This window comes from Apium graveolens, chromosome 5 (genome assembly GCF_009905375.1).
Source record: "Apium graveolens cultivar Ventura chromosome 5, ASM990537v1, whole genome shotgun sequence".
NCBI lineage: Eukaryota > Viridiplantae > Streptophyta > Magnoliopsida > Apiales > Apiaceae > Apium > Apium graveolens.
Genome location: NC_133651.1, coordinates 101757796 through 101777439, shown reverse-complemented (window position 1 = coordinate 101777439; position 19644 = coordinate 101757796). Strand labels below are relative to the sequence as shown.

At 33.5% G+C, this 19644-nt stretch overlaps 1 protein-coding gene across 3 annotated transcripts; it reads left to right on the top strand.

Annotated features, from left to right (window-relative positions):
* The first annotated feature begins 372 nt into the window (after window positions 1-372).
* On the top strand, window positions 373-13709 carry LOC141724327 (protein ENHANCED DISEASE RESISTANCE 2-like). Of its 3 annotated transcripts, none has more exons than XM_074526431.1 (24): window positions 373-528; window positions 710-1056; window positions 1315-1389; window positions 1729-1782; window positions 2397-2462; window positions 2547-2650; window positions 2893-2966; window positions 3047-3160; window positions 3267-3307; window positions 3457-3557; window positions 4321-4416; window positions 5971-6035; window positions 6236-6307; window positions 6415-6570; window positions 7187-7413; window positions 7535-7574; window positions 7857-8011; window positions 8095-8196; window positions 10657-10701; window positions 10872-11012; window positions 12386-12481; window positions 12578-12679; window positions 12853-12997; window positions 13244-13709. In XM_074526431.1, exons 2-23 carry the CDS (start codon window positions 919-921, stop codon window positions 12961-12963), a joined length of 2175 nt encoding a protein of 724 aa, XP_074382532.1. In that variant the 5' UTR covers window positions 373-528; window positions 710-918; the 3' UTR covers window positions 12964-12997; window positions 13244-13709. The 3 variants fall into 3 exon arrangements, with proteins under 3 accessions (XP_074382532.1, XP_074382533.1, XP_074382534.1); XM_074526432.1 differs by having other exon boundaries at window positions 489-621; XM_074526433.1 differs by lacking the exon at window positions 373-528 and adding an exon at window positions 600-617.
* The last annotated feature ends 5935 nt before the right edge of the window (window positions 13710-19644 follow it).

Here is a 19644-nt window from a genome sequence, read left to right as displayed (position 1 = left end):
CCGTATTTAATATTTGTTTTACTATTCAAACATCTTATATGATCAAATTCAGAATTTTAGATTCACATAAATTTGATTTCAGAAAAAAGCAAATTTTGATTTTGTGTCATTTAAAACTCCTTTTTATATAATTCTATTCTATAAGAAAACTTAAAAAAATTATTTTAAAAAAAACTGAAAACTATATATATATAAACTATATTTAGTGTAGAAAGTAAAAACGGGGAGAAGTAAAAATGTATTTATTGGACACGCACGAACTTTGAAAATATGTGAAATTCCAATTAAAAGTACTTGATTTGAAGATGCTTGTTGTTGGTATAAATTCACAATCATACGTAATTTGGTTGACTATACCGCAGTTATACTTTTTTACTGTTGTATTGTACTCTTTACTCCTTTTTTTTCTTACCATTTTCACCGCTCTGTCTTCTACCTATACGCCTATACATACATAATTTGTATTTGTATGTATCACACACAGACTCCTCAATTATACTCCGGAGCTTACTAAGCACACTAGATCGTGTAAGTCTCTCTCTCTCTCTCTCGCATATATTTAAGCACATCACATTTGTATGTATATCTGTAGGTAATCCTGAGACCATCTGTTATATGTATGTAAGTCATGTTTTCTGGTTTTATTTGTATATATATATATATACGTTTGTATGTATTGTATGTCTGCTGATTATATATTATTCTGCAGAGTTTGGCTTAGCGGATCATGTCTCAAATTGTTGTTAATTAGGTGTTTAGGTGCTGTGTGAAGGAGTTTGTTTGGGGAATTTTACGATTTTGCGGAATTTTGGTTGAGCTGATTTCGGGTTAGGTTTTTTGATTTTTAGGGGAATTTTTGGGGTATGATTTGTTAGTTTGGGTTATTGGTGTGATTTGAGGATTAGTGATTAGGTTGCCATGTCGAAAGTAGTTTATGAAGGATGGATGGTTCGGTATGGACGGAGGAAGATTGGACGATCGTATATTCATATGAGGTATTTTGTTCTCGAGTCCAGACTGCTTGCTTATTACAAGAGGAAGCCTCAGAATAATGTGGTATTTTTTTCATTTTCAATTTATTTCTGTTTTGTATTTTACGTTTTTCTGTTTGTACTGGATTTTATGTGAGTAATTGAAAGCGGTTTCTTGAGTTTAGGAGAAATGGAGAAGTCTCCGTTGCCAAGTTTGCGTAGCTGCATAATAGAAGCAAAGTTATTATTTGTCAATGATCTCAAATTATGCACGTTCAATGTGCTTTTTGTTATTTTATGACATGTACTGAATATAAATAACAATTTCCCTACATTGAAATAGGTTCCGATCAAGACGCTTGTTATCGACGGTAATTGTAGGGTTGAAGACCGCGGATTGAAGACCCAACATGGTCACGTGAGTTTTTGTTTCGTTCTAATTTTTCTCTCCATTTATTAGGTGCCTTGGTATTTCTTTTTAGCTGACTATAATAAAAACTTTAAACGGAACTTCACACTTTCAGTAAAATCCTAAACTGTACCACTTCCACTTAAATCCTAATTCTTCTGTATATTCTATACTTTTTTTGATCACTGGTACAAGAGATTACTTATTAAATTTCTATTATGAATTAACCATTATATTTCTAACCAATTTTTTTACATTTGTTTAGTACTCTTCATATTAACTTAAATAGCACAGAATTTACATTCTCTATTTCTATTTCTTATGGTCCTCGCTATTGAGTTTATGCAGATGGTTTATGTTCTATCAATATACAACAAGAGAGAGAATTACCAACGAATAACGGTTCGTGCTTTTTCTTTTATCAATATAAGCAAACTATATGCTGTTCCCTGTTAATGTTTTCTTAGTTGGCAGACAACCCTACAAAATGTGCAAATAAGTTATATTTCGGATGCTACTGTATATTGCCTCTGTATTTGTGTGTGTAGCTCTTTCAATGGTTTTTTTTGGAGCGTCCAATATAATTCGTAGTTTTGTTTGAAGAATTGCAGACACTATTTAGGCCAGATAGAAAAAATTGTGTTTACCTGTCAATATGGTCTTTTTGGGTGCAAGCAAGTCAAGTCTGCATAGGGTCCCGATGCTCGTTATCACTTTGACATTGGGATGTTCCCAAATGTAACTAGGATGGATGCATTAGTTAAATGTTGTACGTACTGCTCGCAGCACTCTTATGACTTATTTAATATTGTAATAGTATGTGACGAGGTTGAATGTTGCAAGTTGGATATACAAGAGTGTCTGTGATTGCTCTCCTATTGCATCATGTATTTTCTTAAAATTTGCATTTCATTATACTTTTTTTTGGTAAGCCATTTCATAATACTTAGGTATTAAAGACTGTGACTTAAAGATGATATATTATTAATTAATAATATTGTTCCTTCGTGTTCCAGATGGCTGCATTTAATATCCAAGAGGCACTTATATGGAAGGAAAAGATTGAATCTGTCATTGATCAAGTCTGTACTCCTAATTTTATACTCTTTTGTTGTCTGTAACATTGATTATTTCCAACTGAGATGGTATAAATATACGTTTTGCAGCACCAGGAATCTTTGGTTGCCAATGGTAATAAATACCACTCTTTCGAGTACAAATCCGGGATGGATAACGCAAGGAATGGTTCATCGTCAGACCGTGAAAGTCAGTAAGTATCTAAACTTTTTACCAGCTTCATTCATTTTTTTGAAGACAGAGTAGTAGGTGTTTGTAAAATACATGTGCACCCCTTTTCTTTTTGTTGAGAATGCCCTCTCTCTGTATCTCATACACTTTTATGTTTCTTAAGGTTGTAGGTAAAAATATGATTTTAGAAATATTTCACCTAAAAGTTTACTAGGTAGAGAACAAGTCTGCAACATGCTTGATCATATTTATGCGTATTTGCAGGTACAGTGCTGCTGAAGACGAAGATGAGTCAGAGTCACAGCCAAGTTTGTTACGGAGAACTACAATTGGAAATGGTATGAATTTAATATCTTACTGACTAGAGATGTGTTTGTAATATTTAACCAAGTTTCACCATCGAATGTGCTGATTACAGGTCCTCCAGAATCTATATTTGACTGGACTAAGGAAAAAACAGATTTGGCAAATCAAAACACTAATAATCAGGCATTCTCAAGAAAACATTGGCGCCTTCTTCAATGCCAGAATGGTTAGCCATAATTAGTTTGGCACTTTCAATCTTCTTAAGCTGGTGTTACAAACTTGCTTACCAAGATATCTTAGTTATATTAATATCTTTTTATACATTATTTCAGGACTGCGCATCTTTGAAGAGCTTATTGAAGTTGATTTACTTGTACGTAATTATCTGTTATTCTTCTTATGTTTAATTGCATTATACATGTAAACACATTACGCTTTTATTCTTTTGTAATTATCTTTGCATTTTTTGTCAATCAGTAGGTCATATTTTTTATGTCTAGTAAGTACCATTTTTTTTTGTAGCCAAAGAGCTGTAGTAGAGCAATGAAGGCTGTAGGTGTTGTGGAGGCCACCTGTGAAGAGGTTTTTGAGCTTATAATGAGCATGGACACAACACGGTTTGAGTGAGTGCTTCTGTGATGCTTTTTTTTCATAAAAGATTTTGTCTTTTGAATGGTTCTTCTAGTTGATTATATATCCATTTGCAGATGAGTGAGGTTCACTTGTACATTCTTGTGTGCTACTCAGTTGACTTCTGTTTCACTTGTAATAAACGGTCTTGGATTTTGCGTAATAACTTGTAAGTAGTTAAGTATTATGGAGGTCAACTAGGATAGTTTATGTTTGGCCTCAGTGGCACAAAGTACAAAATTACCTGTCTGGTAGGGAACACATGTCATACTTATAATCTGGATGGTAGATGAACTTTTTTACATTTTTATAGCAGATTATGCATCACTATGTAGTAAAAGTACAAACTCTGAAATTGAGAAAGATGAATTAAGATGACGAAAAAATTAATGATACTTAAAATATATCTTTTTAAATTTGTGCACGAATTATTATCCAAACTGCAAATGCATGTTCTCTAAATGTATCCACAATTACTTTAATTTCAATCCCTTCGATCCTGTCTGCTAGCATTTTTAATAGGAGCTAAGTTCTTGTACCATAGTTGTGGATTGTTATTGGGAAGTAGATATCTGTTCGTGGCTGTTAACTTCTTATTAGGATTAGCCACCATAAAACTTACGTAAGTTTTTATAAATTGTGATGCAACTTTGTTATATATCGGCAAACATCTGCTTTCTATGTGTTAATAGTTTCTTTATTTGTTCCATGTATCGTGCCACATTCTTTTGCTATAATCTTAGACTCCTTGTGTAGGTGGGATTGTAGCTTTCAGTATGGTAGCTTGGTTGAAGAGGTGGATGGACATACAGCAATTCTTTATCATAGACTCCAGCTAGATTGGTTTCCAACGTAAGAACTTTGAAATTCATTTTGGATATCTTCAATTCTGAGATTGATATCAATAAATCATTAATGGTTCCAACTATATTTAACTATATTTACTTTAATACTAAATGCCAGATATGTTACTCCAGATTTTTGATGATTTATAGAGAAGATTGATATTCAAAATTTATAATTGATGTAGTGTTTTAAAACAATGTGATTAAAGTTAAGAAATTACTACCATCCTTACAAGCTCAGTGTACAGATTTTCACCCAAATTAAAGTAGACATATTTTCTTGTCTTAGAAATTTACATGATGTTTTTTTTCCATTAATTAAGACATCCTTTCGAGAATAACATATTTTTCACACAAATAAAAATAGGCTTTTACTTCTATATTTTAGAAAACTTACATGATGTTACTTCTTCCCTACTTGATTTTAAAAATAACATATCTTTGACCTTTGATGATTGGGAAGTTTGTTTAGAGGATACACCACTTCTACTCTTTCTAGAAAGACAAATGTTTACCTTTATTTATTAAGATAGCATATTTGTCTTCTGATTATTTGCACTCTTCTTTTCTAAAGTAGAGGTCAATAGATCAAATTATTGCTCACATGGCTAGATTAAAAAGTCCTTCGGTAGGACTAGAGTACTAATCTTTCATTTTCCGGTTACATTGTACATTATGCAGAATCACAAATAATGTTGTTCTGATTGAAGTAGTAGTATCATGTAGCTTATTATCGTGTATTAGTTTATGATATTATTGCTTGAAAGGATCTTGCAATAAATTTTAGGAAGTCCAAAGGTATCTCTTTTAATTTTTAATTATGAATCGAAGGTATCTCTAATTTTGGAAAGACTTAATTACTGGAAAACCAATGAACATTAACATTTGGTTTTTGTTTATTAGATAAGAAGCATTGCACTTATGATAAACATATCAATATTACTTTCTATATTCAATGTTGCCAACACGTCACTGGTAATGCAATCGAGATCAATAGCTTTCTGTCAAAGTTGAGTATTTTAACCTGTAGAAAAAGCAGTGGTTGGTAAGTGTAACAAGCGGAAAGTTTTTTGGTTTGTTGGATATTCAAGTTAATTTTAGAACTAATCTAGTGAATTGTGGTTGAATACGACATTCAATAATATAATACTGTGCAATGGCATGTACACATTTAGAAATTAAAAATGAAATGAAAATTAAGAGAAATATCTTTGGGAAAAAGGACCAATAAATTAACAAAACAGACCGCTCCTCGGTTAATCTCTGATATGTTGATCTAAGGATTCTTTTGTTCACCATATAATTAATTTTGAATAGTAGAAAAGTAGTTATATTTGGTGAAATTACATAGGCATTTTGGTCCCTACTTCATTACTCTTCTGTTCAAAGAATAGCTAGTTTCTGCTTGCTAGCTTACAGAAAACCGTTAAAAGTTTGTAAGTCACAGATTCATGATTATCTCTAAATGACCTGCAAGGTCAAGTTTTCGTAGAACATTTTTAAGCGGAAACTAAACCAAGGGCGGTTGTTGCCTTATCTAATGTATTGGTACTTCTTGCAGCTTTGTATGGCCTCGTGACCTTTGTTATGTACGTTATTGGCGCCGTAATGATGATGGGAGTTATGGTGAGTGCCGGGTAGATATGACTAATACCTCCTTTCATGATGCATCATTTTTTGCAATCAAACTTGCTTTTTTAAAAAATATTTATTATTGATAAGGAAGTTATAAAGTAAAACTAAAAAGTATGTACACTTTAACTAAAAAGTATGTACACTTTCTTCAATTCACGATGTTTTTTACTTATTCATCTCTGTCCTTGCAGTTGTATTATTTTGTTCAAGGGAGCATGAGAACTGTGGTCCTCAACCAGGATTTGTCCGGGCACATATTGAGAGTAAATTGTTAAGTTTATTTAGGATCCAAAACTTAGTACCAAAGACTTTGGTTCTAAGTCATGCAATTTAGGTTATCTTTACATCAGAATTATTAATTTGCTCTCAGGTGGAGGCTTCAATATTTCACCTCTAAAACGTCGGAATGGGAGGCCAAGAACGCAAGTGGAGCATCTCATGCAAATAGATCTGAAAGGATGGGGAGTGGGTTATGTTTCAGCATTTCAGCAGCATTGTCTGCTTCAGATGTTAAACAGTGTTGCAGGTGATTTTCTATCTTTTTTCATGCTCAAGTCTAATATCAAGAATAAAGGATAGCTATCTATTGTAGTATTGCACTCTTGATGATTCACTCTATCTGGCTCGCAGCCTTTGCATATATGCTCGTGTTTTGGCTTTGCAAAATAATACCTCTCTTTTGCTCTCACGGGGTCAAATTTTCATATTTATTAGTAGAGATTATTCTGTCTAGTATTATCTTAGATTGCACAAAATTTAGGTTTTCTAGAAGTCCTCTGAGATAGTCATGTAATATTGCTAACATGACAGATACTTAAACAAGAGGAATCATGCAGTTGTTTAAGATCCCAGTAACTTGTAAAAGTAAACAACTTTATAGTATACTAGTCTTTATGCACAAGTCACAGAAGACTGCACTGTACTTTAGCACTCTTTGTAATATATCACGCCTTTGCTACCTTTTAGTTCGGATTTCTTTTTATAAACTATACACTTCTTGCTCAAATTCTTTTATCCTGAGGATAATCAACATTTCTTTAATGATAAATGACAACCAGGTGTTGAGTTCTTCAATACTTTGCTCCACATGTCAATGTTAGTTGTCCTGTTATAACAAAATTTACTTTTCATCTTCTTAACAGGTCTGCGTGAGTACTTCTCTCAAACTGATGAAAGGAATGCACCTCCAAGAATACCCGTCATGGTAAACATGGCAACTGCCTCTGTTCGGCCAAAGAAGGGTCTAAAGCTGCAGGCGGCGGCTTTTCATAATCGTAGTCATTCTCAAGACCAGACAACTGGTAACAAAAATTCGATGATGGATGAATACTCTGACGAGGATGAGGAATTTCAGATACCTGATGATGAGGTTTGCTCTGTACTTGTAACTAACAGATTCAAATATTGTTTTTTTACTGACATCTATTTTATAATATTGACCATCTTTACGTCAACACGTTATATTTTGTTTTGAACCGTCTTCTTTTCAGGCTTGCGCTAGCCGTCTTGATAATGATTACAAGAGAATTGGTACAGCGGAAAATCATTTTAATATATGCTTTTTGTATAAACATCCTTTAATCTATGTTACTCGGACTCTTCATTTTACCTTTGAGTACCCCTGTCGGACACTCGACACGCGGACTTGGACACTTTTTAGGCTATAAACATGCATATTTTTCAAATGTTGCCGCGTAAGATACTTAAACATGTATACATGTCGGACACTTCTAGCCGAGTCCGAGTAACATAGCCTTTGGTAGTGTACCAAATGGAGTGAGCTCACTTTAATATGTTTCCTTTTTAATGAAGCCATTGAAGAAGAACCTAAGGATGAGATTGATCTATCTTGTTTTTCGGGCAACCTTCGACGTGATGACCGTGAGAAGAGCCGTGATTGCTGGAGAATAGCTGATGGGAACAATTTCCGAGTGCGAAGCAGACATTTTTGCTATGACAAGTCAAAGGTTTGCGAATCAATTCATATTCATTGTGTCCCAGTGTGTCTTCTTATGTTTATTGTAAATGTTATATTCCTGCACATGTAAAGATTCCTGCAGGTAAACACCTAATGGATCTTGTTGCTGTTGATTGGTTTAAAGACACAAGACGAATGGACCATGTTGCTAGACGCCGTGGTTGTGCGGCACAGGCAAGTATCTTCCTGTTTCGTTTCTGTTGTAACAAAAGCTTTCTCTAACACTGTGCAAAACCTCATTAACTGTTCTAAAACAGCGACATTTTCCATTTCATGCAATATATTGTTTCATTTAATATTATGTATCGAACTTGCAAGTGGTATGCAGAATCAATGATCTTGCTGTACTTTGTTTTATCTCAGATTCAGAAACGTGTAGTTCATCGGCATCATAATCCATCTTCTTGTACTTGCTGGCCTAGATCTTTCTGCACCTGATTAATACAGTTTTTATGCTATTTCCTTATTATTTGGAGCGTTTGTGGTAAAGTATTGCGTCGCTGTGGTTAAGTTAGAGAAAAGGAAACTAGTGACAGAAGAGGATGACAATGAAATAGAACATATATAGTGTTCACACATATATATGTAGGGTGCTACTCCACTAGAAACTCTCTTATAATGAAAACTAGAAATTAAAATATTTTTTTTAAAAAAATCGCGTTGAAATATAGCATATATGGTATGCAAATTGATCGCTGGATGATGGAGAAAAATACAGTGAAGTCGGAATAAAAAAAAAACTCATCGATTGGGAAAAATCAAATTAAAAACGGAGGAGACTAGCTAAAATTCTGTGTGGGAGGGTGTATTTTAATTCTGTGGTGCCTATAGGGGGTCATTAGATGAGATTAATCTAATGGTTTAGATTAGTTATAATTTTCATTTTAAGGCTTATTTCTATTTGAACAAATGCCTATATATGTATGAAGTTATTGTTAAGTAATCAATCGCTTTAAAATCTTAAGGTGGTAGAGGAAAGCCCGAACAAAATCTTATATTCTTTAACCACTCTCCCTCGATCGTACGATACGTTTCTCTACGATTGACAACAACAAATACAACCAATACCAATACTAGTAACAAATATTTAAATTAAATAAATGGGGGTGAGAGGATTCGAACCAGAGTCCTTCCCTAAACCGAGCTCTGATACTATGTTAAGTAACCAGTCGCTCTAAAACCTTAAGGTGGTAGAGGAAGGCCCAACAGGATTTTATACTCTTCAACAGTTATTTTGATAAATGGAAGAATATATGAGTCTGGGGAAAGGAAAACTGAGAAATCAGAAGGAATCAGAACTCCACAGTTCTTTGTTGTCCGGCAGAAGCCAGCTACTTTAGTTTCCTTTTACTTTAACTCCATATTGAAGCCATCAATGCTGTAAAACAGGGAGAAGGAGAATTACGAAAAAATTGACATAAGTAGACTAGAAAGAATTGGACATGTGTGTGCATGTGTATGTGAATTTCATATAAGAAATAAAAGAACATTAGGTTAAAAATATAACATCTTGAAACTCTGGCATTGTTCATCTCTTTGCGCTGATTCTTTTATTTTATGAAAACATGTGGATCAATTTTTTAAAGGAGGGGATAATGGTGCGGAGAAAGGAATAAAAATCTTAATTTGTTACTAATTTTTTGTGTATATCCAATTTACCAGGACTTTAATTATATTACACAAATAGATTTTCACAAATAACCTAGATTATGGTAGTAGTGGTAGAATTATGATTTTGTTTAATTGATCATTTACTTATATTAATAGGTTAATAAGAAGTTGATATTGATTAGAAAAGGTTCATTCTTATTAGAATTTTACCTGTTGAGTTTTGGGGCTTTGATCCTTTACAAGGAGACTTAATCTTTTTTTAGTTTGGGACTTGACTAGTGGAGATTAAGGTTGCCCTCTTTTATAGGTTGCAACAGACAGATTCCCCTCTTCCGCGGTTGAGAAATTTCGTAGGGGAACCTTCTTTCTGACGGTTTAATCACCTTAGGGCTTAGTCTAGTAGGTTTTTTGCGTTTACCAGCCAAACTTGCCTTTTTTCCATTTAGTTCTTGTCCTACATCATGATTACAATAGCCTAAATAGTTATATATAAAAAAAGGGAAGAAACATAGAGTGACATGGGCACTAATTAAAAATATTCATATGCATGGCTGTTACAATATAGGAGTCTTCTTGTTATGTTAGGAGCCGTAAGGCTTTGTTAGCCTTGTCATGCAGAACTCTAGTATGGAGATGTCAAAAATTCAAAATCAGTCATCATCACTGGAGTTGAGATTTAGTTACATATGATTCTGGAAACCTGTCCCCTAAGTGAGTTCTACTTCATTTAAAATTAATACAATCAAATTGGTGGCTTCTTGCTCCAAAAATAATTTACTACTTAACCGATACACCCGTGGAAGTAGGTCACGACATATACATGTACAAATAGCATCAACCTTCTTTAAAGAAAATAAGCTTGACGGATCGAGATCTCAATATAAGTGTATTTTAGTTATCAATGTCTACTTTTATCAAAAAGTTTACCAATTGTTATTGAAAACTCTTTCTGCGTATATGGCTTTTACTGGTTTGTCATTCCGAAATTTTCCTATAAGCAGTTCCTTCAAAATTTCTGTACAGGTTGCGTCTGAGAAAGGACTTTTTTCTATCGTCTTTAATCTACAAGTAAGTTATTCCCATATTATTAAATTTGATAACTATGCATTTGAAAGCTGGATATGAATTATTACCATATTTTTTAGGTACCGGGCTCGACGCATAAGTTATTCCCATATTATTAAATTTGATAACTATGCATTTGAAAGCTGGATATGAATTATTACCTTATTTTTTAGGTACCGGGCTCGACGCATTACAGCATGATCTTCTATTTTGTGATGAAACAATTGGTGCCCGGATCTCTCTTGCAGCGGTTTGTCGACGGGGATGATGAGTTCCGTAACAGTAGGCTAAAGCTTATCCCATCAGTTCCAAAGGTAGAGTCTATATATTTATTTTTTTGCGTAATTTGTTTTAAATTAGTTTTCTTGTAAGCCTTAAATTTCCGCGTAAACTTGTCATTGTTCCTCAATACTCAATAGGTAATTGTAAATGTCAAATATCTGAACCCCAAGGCTCCCACAATTTAAGATAAACCCAACAATAGATCTGTAAGAAGACACTATGTATTTTTAATCTGTCATGTTTTTATATCGTTTTCTGGGTGAATACAAGATGGTTTGGCTTTGGGATCAGTTTTCTGGTATTTTTAACTGCTTAGACGCCCTACAGAGAGTCCTACAGAGTTGGTAATGATTCTACACTAGGCTATGCACTAAGGCATATTATATTAACCGGTGGAGATATGGGTCCGGCACAGAGCTTGCATGATCCCACTTTATAAAGCGGCCCTTGTTCTGAGAAATAAATATTTACATCTACATTTAAGTTGAATCATGTAAAAATATTTGGCAGTATAGTGTTTTTTTTTGCTTAATAGTGTACTGCTTTTTAATGTTAAAAGTTGAAATTTACCTACTGTGAATGCTTAACATATTTGTATAATATAAATGATTAAAAACACGTGAGAAGCACACTAGAATATAGGGTGGGAAACTAAAGCTCCAATCAGGGCTTGGAACTAGAATACTGTTATGGAATTTTCAACTCGGGGCTTTACGTGGGATTGCGAATGAGTCGATCTCAAGAAGCTTGGTATTCGATTGTTTATACTTTGTTCATGTTCCGTTCCAAAGTTAAAGAAGTGAAACTGAAGCTCATATTTTGACTTCAAAACTACAAAGGAGCCAAGCTCGAGCATATTATGTTCATAGATGTTCATTAACAAATTAGACCCTGAATCAGGTTATTAAGAAGCTCTAACTTAGCTAGCTATCTAGGTACAAATGCATGTATATCACCTTTTATCTATTTGAACTTGAAATGTTTATGACCAGTAATAGTTGAGCATTGTCAAGCAAAGTTCAAGTTAAGATTAAAATAACTTTTGAATGCGGTAATAACTAATAACTTACATTGAGCAGAACTTAAGTATAACTGAGACAAATTTTTAAGTTCAAATCCACCAAGTCAACTTGAATACTGTAATTCCTTAATGAGCCAAACTTGAATCAGAAATGAATACTGTAATTTCTCCCTAAGCCAAACTCGAAATCACTGGTATTAAGACTTGTATCGATTAAAGTGGAGACCTTGGTTGAGGTCTCCTCTCTATGCCTGCATCAATGTGTATTATGGATATCATGTGCATAAAAGATGATAAATTTACCATCAACCTGCCATTATCTAGATGCAGTTATTACTTACACTTTATGTTACTTATGATGTACACACCTATTTGATCTTTCAGGGATCTTGGATTGTGCGCCAAAGTGTAGGAAGTACCCCCTGTTTGTTGGGAAAAGCAGTTGATTGCAACTACATACGTGGTCCTAATTACCTAGAAGTAAAGCTCCAGTTTAAATTTTCTTCAGTTACATTTGTTTAAACACCAGCTGAGTAGCATAAGAATGTGAAAACATGTCCTTGTTTCTTTGTCTAGATTGATGTTGACATTGGTTCTTCTACCGTGGCAAATGGAGTGCTGGGGCTTGTTATAGGGGTAATCACAAGTCTCGTAGTAGAAATGGCTTTCCTTGTCCAGGTGTGTTTTCTTCATACGCAGTGTTCAGGGTCATAATTGAATGTTTTGCTTGCATGTATGCTATTTAATACAAATATTAGCCTTAAAAATTTGCATGAAGTAGACAAAAGTCAGTTGCGATCTCAAAAGTTTTACCCCCTCTAATTTTTATAATTATGTAATCTTTATTTCAGGCAAATACTACAGATGAGTTACCAGAGCGATTGATAAGTGCCGTCCGAGTTTCTCATATAGAGTTATCATCTGCAATTGTGCCTAATTTGGAGCCAGATTCATCTAAGTGAATTTAAAGATTCAAAGGCATCAAACTTATACCAAGTAATATTTTATTTTTTATGTTATAACTTATAAAAAGTAATTTTCAGTACCAGAGTTTAATAAGAATGCTTTTTCACTAACCAAAGCTATTTATGATTATTCTTTTGCACAGTTAAAATGATAGCTGTTTCTCTTATAGTCCGTTATTAACTCTGATCATTCTTTTGCACATACAAAATGATATTGTGCTCTCAATGTGTATAATTCGTTAGTTACTCTGACTTGGTGACCGTTTATACTCTGCAGTGCTTTGGTGAAGGTGATATTTGCCTTGGGCTCTTCTGCAATCAGCAGCGCACACTTTGTCCAGATTCAGTGGATCCGTAAATTTAAGTATCTGATAATACCCTCTATAATGTAAAAAGAAGTGCACATTCTAAATGTTCAAGTATATCAAATTCCTCAGAGAAGGAAAAAATACAGAAGGGGAAGTAAACAAAAGGCACATAACGTAACATACATGAGCACATGGGTAGTATATATTGTGTACAATTGATCAACAGTTTCTTGAATATTGATGTGTTTTCAAATCTTTTGAATTGAGCAAATAGAAATAATGCTCCAATAGTTGGCACCTGAAAATGTATTCAAGTTGCTTTTATCAATACATTGCCTTGCACAAAACTGTGGCAAGTCTCTTTCTTTCTGTATTTGAACATTCAACTTGAATTACAAATTCCAGTGAAACAAGGGGGAGATCTTCCCCGCAGCAGATTTCTCGCGTTGTTCTTTTAGATCCAGTAGGCACTTAATTGTTTTTTATTGCCTCAACAATGCAAACAAAGTGCGCAATGACAATTTTTGGCGACAATTATTAAATTAATTGCTTTAGAAATCTGATAGCTTGTGAATTTGTAATGGAACCAATTTGTTAGTACTATTCTTTTTGAAACTTGTTAGTGGAAGCTCTGTTTAAATGGGGTCAAAATGTTGTTCGAATCATCTTGACGTATAAATTTTTTATTTAATTTTATTCAACAATTATGTAATCTACTCGAACACTTGAAACAATTAGTTTCACTTGAGATTCTACAGAAGTTAAAAATTTTAATTAATTTTTTTTGACAGCTATATAATCTACTCGAACACTTTGAAACAACTAATTTCACTTTAGACTGTACAAAATATAAGTACATTACGTCAAAAAAAAATATAAGTATAATATATATATATATATAATAAATTCTGAATCCACGAAATTCATGACTTTTTACGCCCAATACCTTAAAACTTCAGAAATATTTACTACTAATGCCATTAAAACCCAATACTTTAATTTACTTTTCACGTGATATTTTGCTACTTCACACCAAAAAAAGTGGGTGTTGGCCCCAAATATCACTATTTGGGGTCAAATGACCCTCAATGTCATTTTTTGAAAAATTGGCCCCAAATGTCACTTGAAAATGGCGTTTCGAGTGAAATTTTTAAAAATAGACGGAAAACCGCAGTCTCGTGTCGAGTTTTTCTATAACAATTATTTATTTATTTTTTTGAAATAAAAGGAAAACGCAGTTTCGTTTCGTATTTTTGTGTAAAAACGCGGTTTCAAACTGAGTTTTTGATGAAAACGCAAATTCAGAAATTGTTTCGGTCAAAAACGCAGTCTCATCTTGAGTTTATGAATATAAAAACGGCGTTTCAAACCGAGTTTTTCACAAAAACGCAGTTTCTAACCGAGTTTTTCCCAGGATGCAAAAAAAAATTTCAAAACGCAGATCCAAAATGAGTTAATATGAAAAACTCATTCTGAGATTGTGTTTTGCCCCCATAAACACGAATTGAAATTGCGTTTTCAAAATTTTTTTTGAAAAAAAAATCAAAACGGAACACACAACTCCGTTTTTTATTAATAACAAAAACTACACCCGAAACTCCGTTTTGTAGTGATATTTGGGGCCAATTATTCAGAAAGTGACATTAAGGGCCATTTGCCCCAAAAAAGTGACATTTGAGGCCTTTTTTTCAAAAGGGGCCATCAAACCACTCTTCACCTAAGTAATTGTGTTACACTCTCTTATTTAAAAGTTGGTCCAACAGGACATTGTATACCAACTGCTCTGCTGCGTCTTAGTTTTTCCATTCTTTACCAATTGTCAAATTTGAATTAAAGTTAGTTCGGATAAGAATTGTTCGGACAACATAATTTTCATCCCCAATTTAAATCTGCAAGAACATCTTCATATATCAAATCAATTTTTCCCTCCGTCTTCGTCTCCATCTTCTTCTGCTGCCTCTCTCCGAAAATGAAAGAGGTATAATTTAATTCTATTTGTTTTACCTTTAAGATCATTAATCATCTTTTCCTGATATCTTTTCAATTTTAAGGCAAGCTACGACCATTTGTCTCTAAAGAATTTTCCTACTCTTTAATCTGAAGGAGGTATTGCTTCATATCTATGTGTATGTAATATAGATGTTAAATTTTATGTATAGCACTGATTGGTTAATCAATTTCATGAACTAGCTTCCCACACACGAAAATATCGGAAGAATAGTTTAGGCAACAAAGAGAACTGTAACCGTCTACCATCAGCTAAGGTGTTTAATCTTATTGTTCGAGGTAATCATTCATTGTCTCTTAATTTTTCAGAATCTTTTGCGAATAATTATTTGTTAACAATTGTGTTGTATTTGACCTTGCAGAATCTCCTCTTTCAATTTTGGATAGTAATATTCCAAATGGAGGACATAAACCTGTTTCAGAAATGGCACAACATCAAGTTATGGAAACTTTAAGTCACTGTCTTCGTAAGGCCTTTCACAATTGTTCCAAATATCGTGTCAATGTTAGAATAAATTTTTGTTGTTTAATTTTAATTTTTGAGGTGATATTTCATTGTCTCTTAATATATCAGGACATAACCCTGTATTAGAAAGGGCACCACATCAGGTTCAGGCGTCTTTAAATCTCCAAAATGGTAAGGCCTTTCACAATTGTTCAAATAATAATGTGTATGTTACAACTATTTAATGTTGTTTAATATATGAGTTATTCTCCAATCGTATCAGCACAACATGTTCGAATAGCTGTCAGGAATTCGGTGAAGAAAGGAGTCCACTATTATACAATTCCAATTTAACTCCGAGTCCTATTATATTTCCATTCTCAGATATCTCAAACTTGGGTAATACTACAATCTGAACTTATTATTTTTTATGTTCTTCAGTTGTATCATCAGTTATTCTCCAATCGTATGAGCACAACATATTGTAAATTTGTTAATCTTTGCACAGGGTTGCCCTTTTCAACTCCAAAAATCAAGCAAGTTCAAATAATATTCCAAATTCTAATACATCACATATGGCACAAGCGAAAAAGGCATATTTTACACCAAGTCCTACAATTGGTATGATATGTGCTTAAACAAGTATTTTACATTTGCCTCATCTATATATATAATAGCACAAGTATAATATATCAGGGAATTTGTGTAAGATTTTATTTTTATTTTGCATAGGTGTGCCATTTTCATCTCTTAATTTTACAACCACAAGTTCATCACAGTCTCAACAATCCACTATACCACATTACCGACAAAGTAATAGGGCTTCTTCAACACCAAGTCCTGTTCCATTGCCTTTATCTGAATTATCCACCCTGCAAAAAAACAAAACTCCTGCCCGGGGTATATGGTTTCGTTAAGCAAGTTTATATATTTGTGGTTTACTAACCAAATTACAAAAAAAATATGAAATTAAAAATCCATATATGCATTAACTTTTTCAGGTTCATCTATTCTTAATTTATTTTACTAAATTTGTTAATCTTTGCACAGGGTTGCCCGTTTCAACTCCCAAAAATCGAGCAAGTTCAAATAATATTATAAATTCTAATACATCACATATGGCACAAACGAAGAAGTCATATTTGTGACGCCCTCAATCTCGGGGTTAGGAAATGAGGACCCACACACCTTTAATCTACTAATTAAATAAGCATAAACCCCGATTAGCTACTAGCAGGATCAAACAGGATAAAGTATGAGACAAGATTACAACTACCAATCATAGAATATAACTTACAACCCGAAATAAAACGAAATATACATAGTCGATCTCGGCTTGGAACCGACAGATAACCTATTGTATCTTTACAACTATTTGGCTAAGTGCTTGCTCACTCAAAAACTTTACTACCTGCTCTGGCAACCGGAAGCCCTCAACACGATAGGGACCACCAGGTACGCTCTTACGAGCAGTGCGCCTAAGCCTGACCATCTTCTTGCTTAACTGTCATGGTTAGATTAAAACAAAACATATGAGTATAAAACTCAGCAAGTAACTAAAAAGCAGTTCTACGATATAAAATTCACAATATACTTTACTGATCTCAGGGCATTCTACTTTATCAATTCTAGGTGGCAGATTTCTATCTTTTTAGGCTATGAAAGGGGTTATGAAGAAAACTTTGGGCTTTCAAAGAACAAGGCTCAAGGTAGGGTGGAAGCCGACATTCATCACAAATCATTAACAGGATCACAAATGATCTTTCAAATGGAAAGCGACAATCTTTTCATTATAAGGAATCAATTATATGATCAACAGAATCAAAATCAGGGTTCACAAGCTATAAACATCACAATATCACAACAAATCTTTCCAAAGCAATATAAACCTTTTTCATTTTCAAAGAATCAATTACTAAGTAGGAAAATTTCAATTCCTTTTTAAATAATTATAGAACCCTTGATTAGACCACTTTATCTTTCATTTCATAATAATAATACGGGTGATCGGCCCGTACCGACCTCCATCCGGTCTTTAAGGTACCAATGGCATAATTTCAGCCTTAAACTGGACTAGCCCCGCTAGCCTCTTACTATGACTGGACTAGTCCCACTAGCCTCTTACGTCTCAATCCAATCTATCAGGAATTCGTTTGGAAAACCTTGAGTTGGAAAAAGGTAGGTTTACTAAATTCATTTTATCATTACCAAGAATATGAAATCATTCAGACTCTTTCAAGTCGAAACTCATTCTTAAGTTCAATTTCAAGAATTCAAGGTTAAGGAAATGAATCAAGAATAAGCAAAGTTCAATTCTAGGGATCTTGATCAATGATAACATGGTACTCAAGTTAGGGAAATCAAAACGTTTCAAGGATCAATAGAGTATAAGGTAAACAAGGAACAAAGCATCATTACAAGGGGTTCGTAAATGTACTTATAGGGTTTATAACAGTTCATGGTATAACAAATAAGCAGAATAGGAAAAAGGGGTTACCAAAGGGTTGGATCAATAAGCTTATCAATAACAAATTCATAAGATCGATGACAGGGTATTTCAAAATCAGTAACAGGGGTACATTACTCTAACAGTTCAATACTCTACATGGCATGAACAATATCCTCTCTATGGCCATTTACACAAGTAAATAGAGTTACTTGCCTGAATTCGCTTTCCTGTTTCACGAAGGTTGAACTACTACCATCTAGTATACATTTCCCTTTCCTAGCCTGAATGCCCTCACGCTCCGAATCTACAATCCAAAACCAAAACCTTAATTAGTTTCTCAACTCACGTTCCCGGAATGTTCACTCAATACGATAACTCGATTGTACTCTTGACTCGAACTATACGAGTATAGTTTATACACACATGCACATAACACATAACACATTCTTTTCTCATAGCCTTTATATCTTTATATACTAAATAATCGACTTATACTCGCTTTAATCTCGACTATTCTTCAAATCAAACTAGTATAACTCATACGAGTACACGATTCATTCACAACTAAATCTTTACGACCATAACTATCACTTATAGCTTTTGAAATCAATCAACTTAGTTCCCTTTTCTTTTATTCCTTAATTCGAACCACATACCACAATCAAATAAACAAATCCAAAGATATTTACCTATATACACTCCATCATTCTTTGATTACCATAAATCAAGTTTTGATTCTAAGTTCATATGGCCTATTCGGCCTTATTGCAAATACCAACCACAAAATCAATCAAATACTCACTTAGTTCGCATAAACACATAACTCATTCAAAAACCTTTAAAGAATCATTGTCCTTTCTTTTAATCATCAAAATTCGAACCATAACCATATATATACAATCAAATTTCTCAAAAATTACACCATGCAACTTTACTTCTAGCATAATCCAACATTTAAACTAACACCCTTTTCTTTATTAACAAAATTCGAACCAAATCATACATATATGCTTACATGCGATTCAAGTTCATCTCTTAACTAAATCAAACACTCATTTTATTCATATTTTTTGAATTATACATCAAAACATCACTTAGTGACTCAAACCCTAATCAAATTTTCCAATTAAATCATGCATGCATTCACTTAGCATCAAACCAATCTATTTTAGACCCATTTTTTATTCGTCTATAACCATAAATCACAACTCAAGAACCAAACAATGACATGCATCACTAATTCCTCTTTTAAACCAACATGCAAATCTCATTTCTTACTAATTAACTTAGTTTACACCAAGATCAAGTCACAAAATTCAATTTCCTTTTTATTAGTACAAAAGTCGAACCAACACCTCAACATGCAACCCTCAAATTTTGATTTCTCAAGCATCCAATCAACTACACTAGTCCAAATACTTTTAAAACAATCATAAAAAATCATTTTATCAATCAGTACACTAGAATTT

What these genes read in the sequence shown, in the direction of transcription:
- LOC141724327 (XM_074526431.1), top strand. Translation starts at nt 919, where the DNA reads ATGTCGAAAGTAGTTTATGAAGGATGGATGGTTCGGTATGGACGGAGG. An exon ending in ATGGACACAACACGGTTTGA is followed by an intron (nt 3,558 to 4,320) that starts GTGAGTGCTTCT and finishes CTCCTTGTGTAG; the next exon opens with GTGGGATTGTAGCTTTCAGT. An exon ending in GTGGTCCTAATTACCTAGAA is followed by an intron (nt 12,482 to 12,577) that starts GTAAAGCTCCAG and finishes TTCTTTGTCTAG; the next exon opens with ATTGATGTTGACATTGGTTC.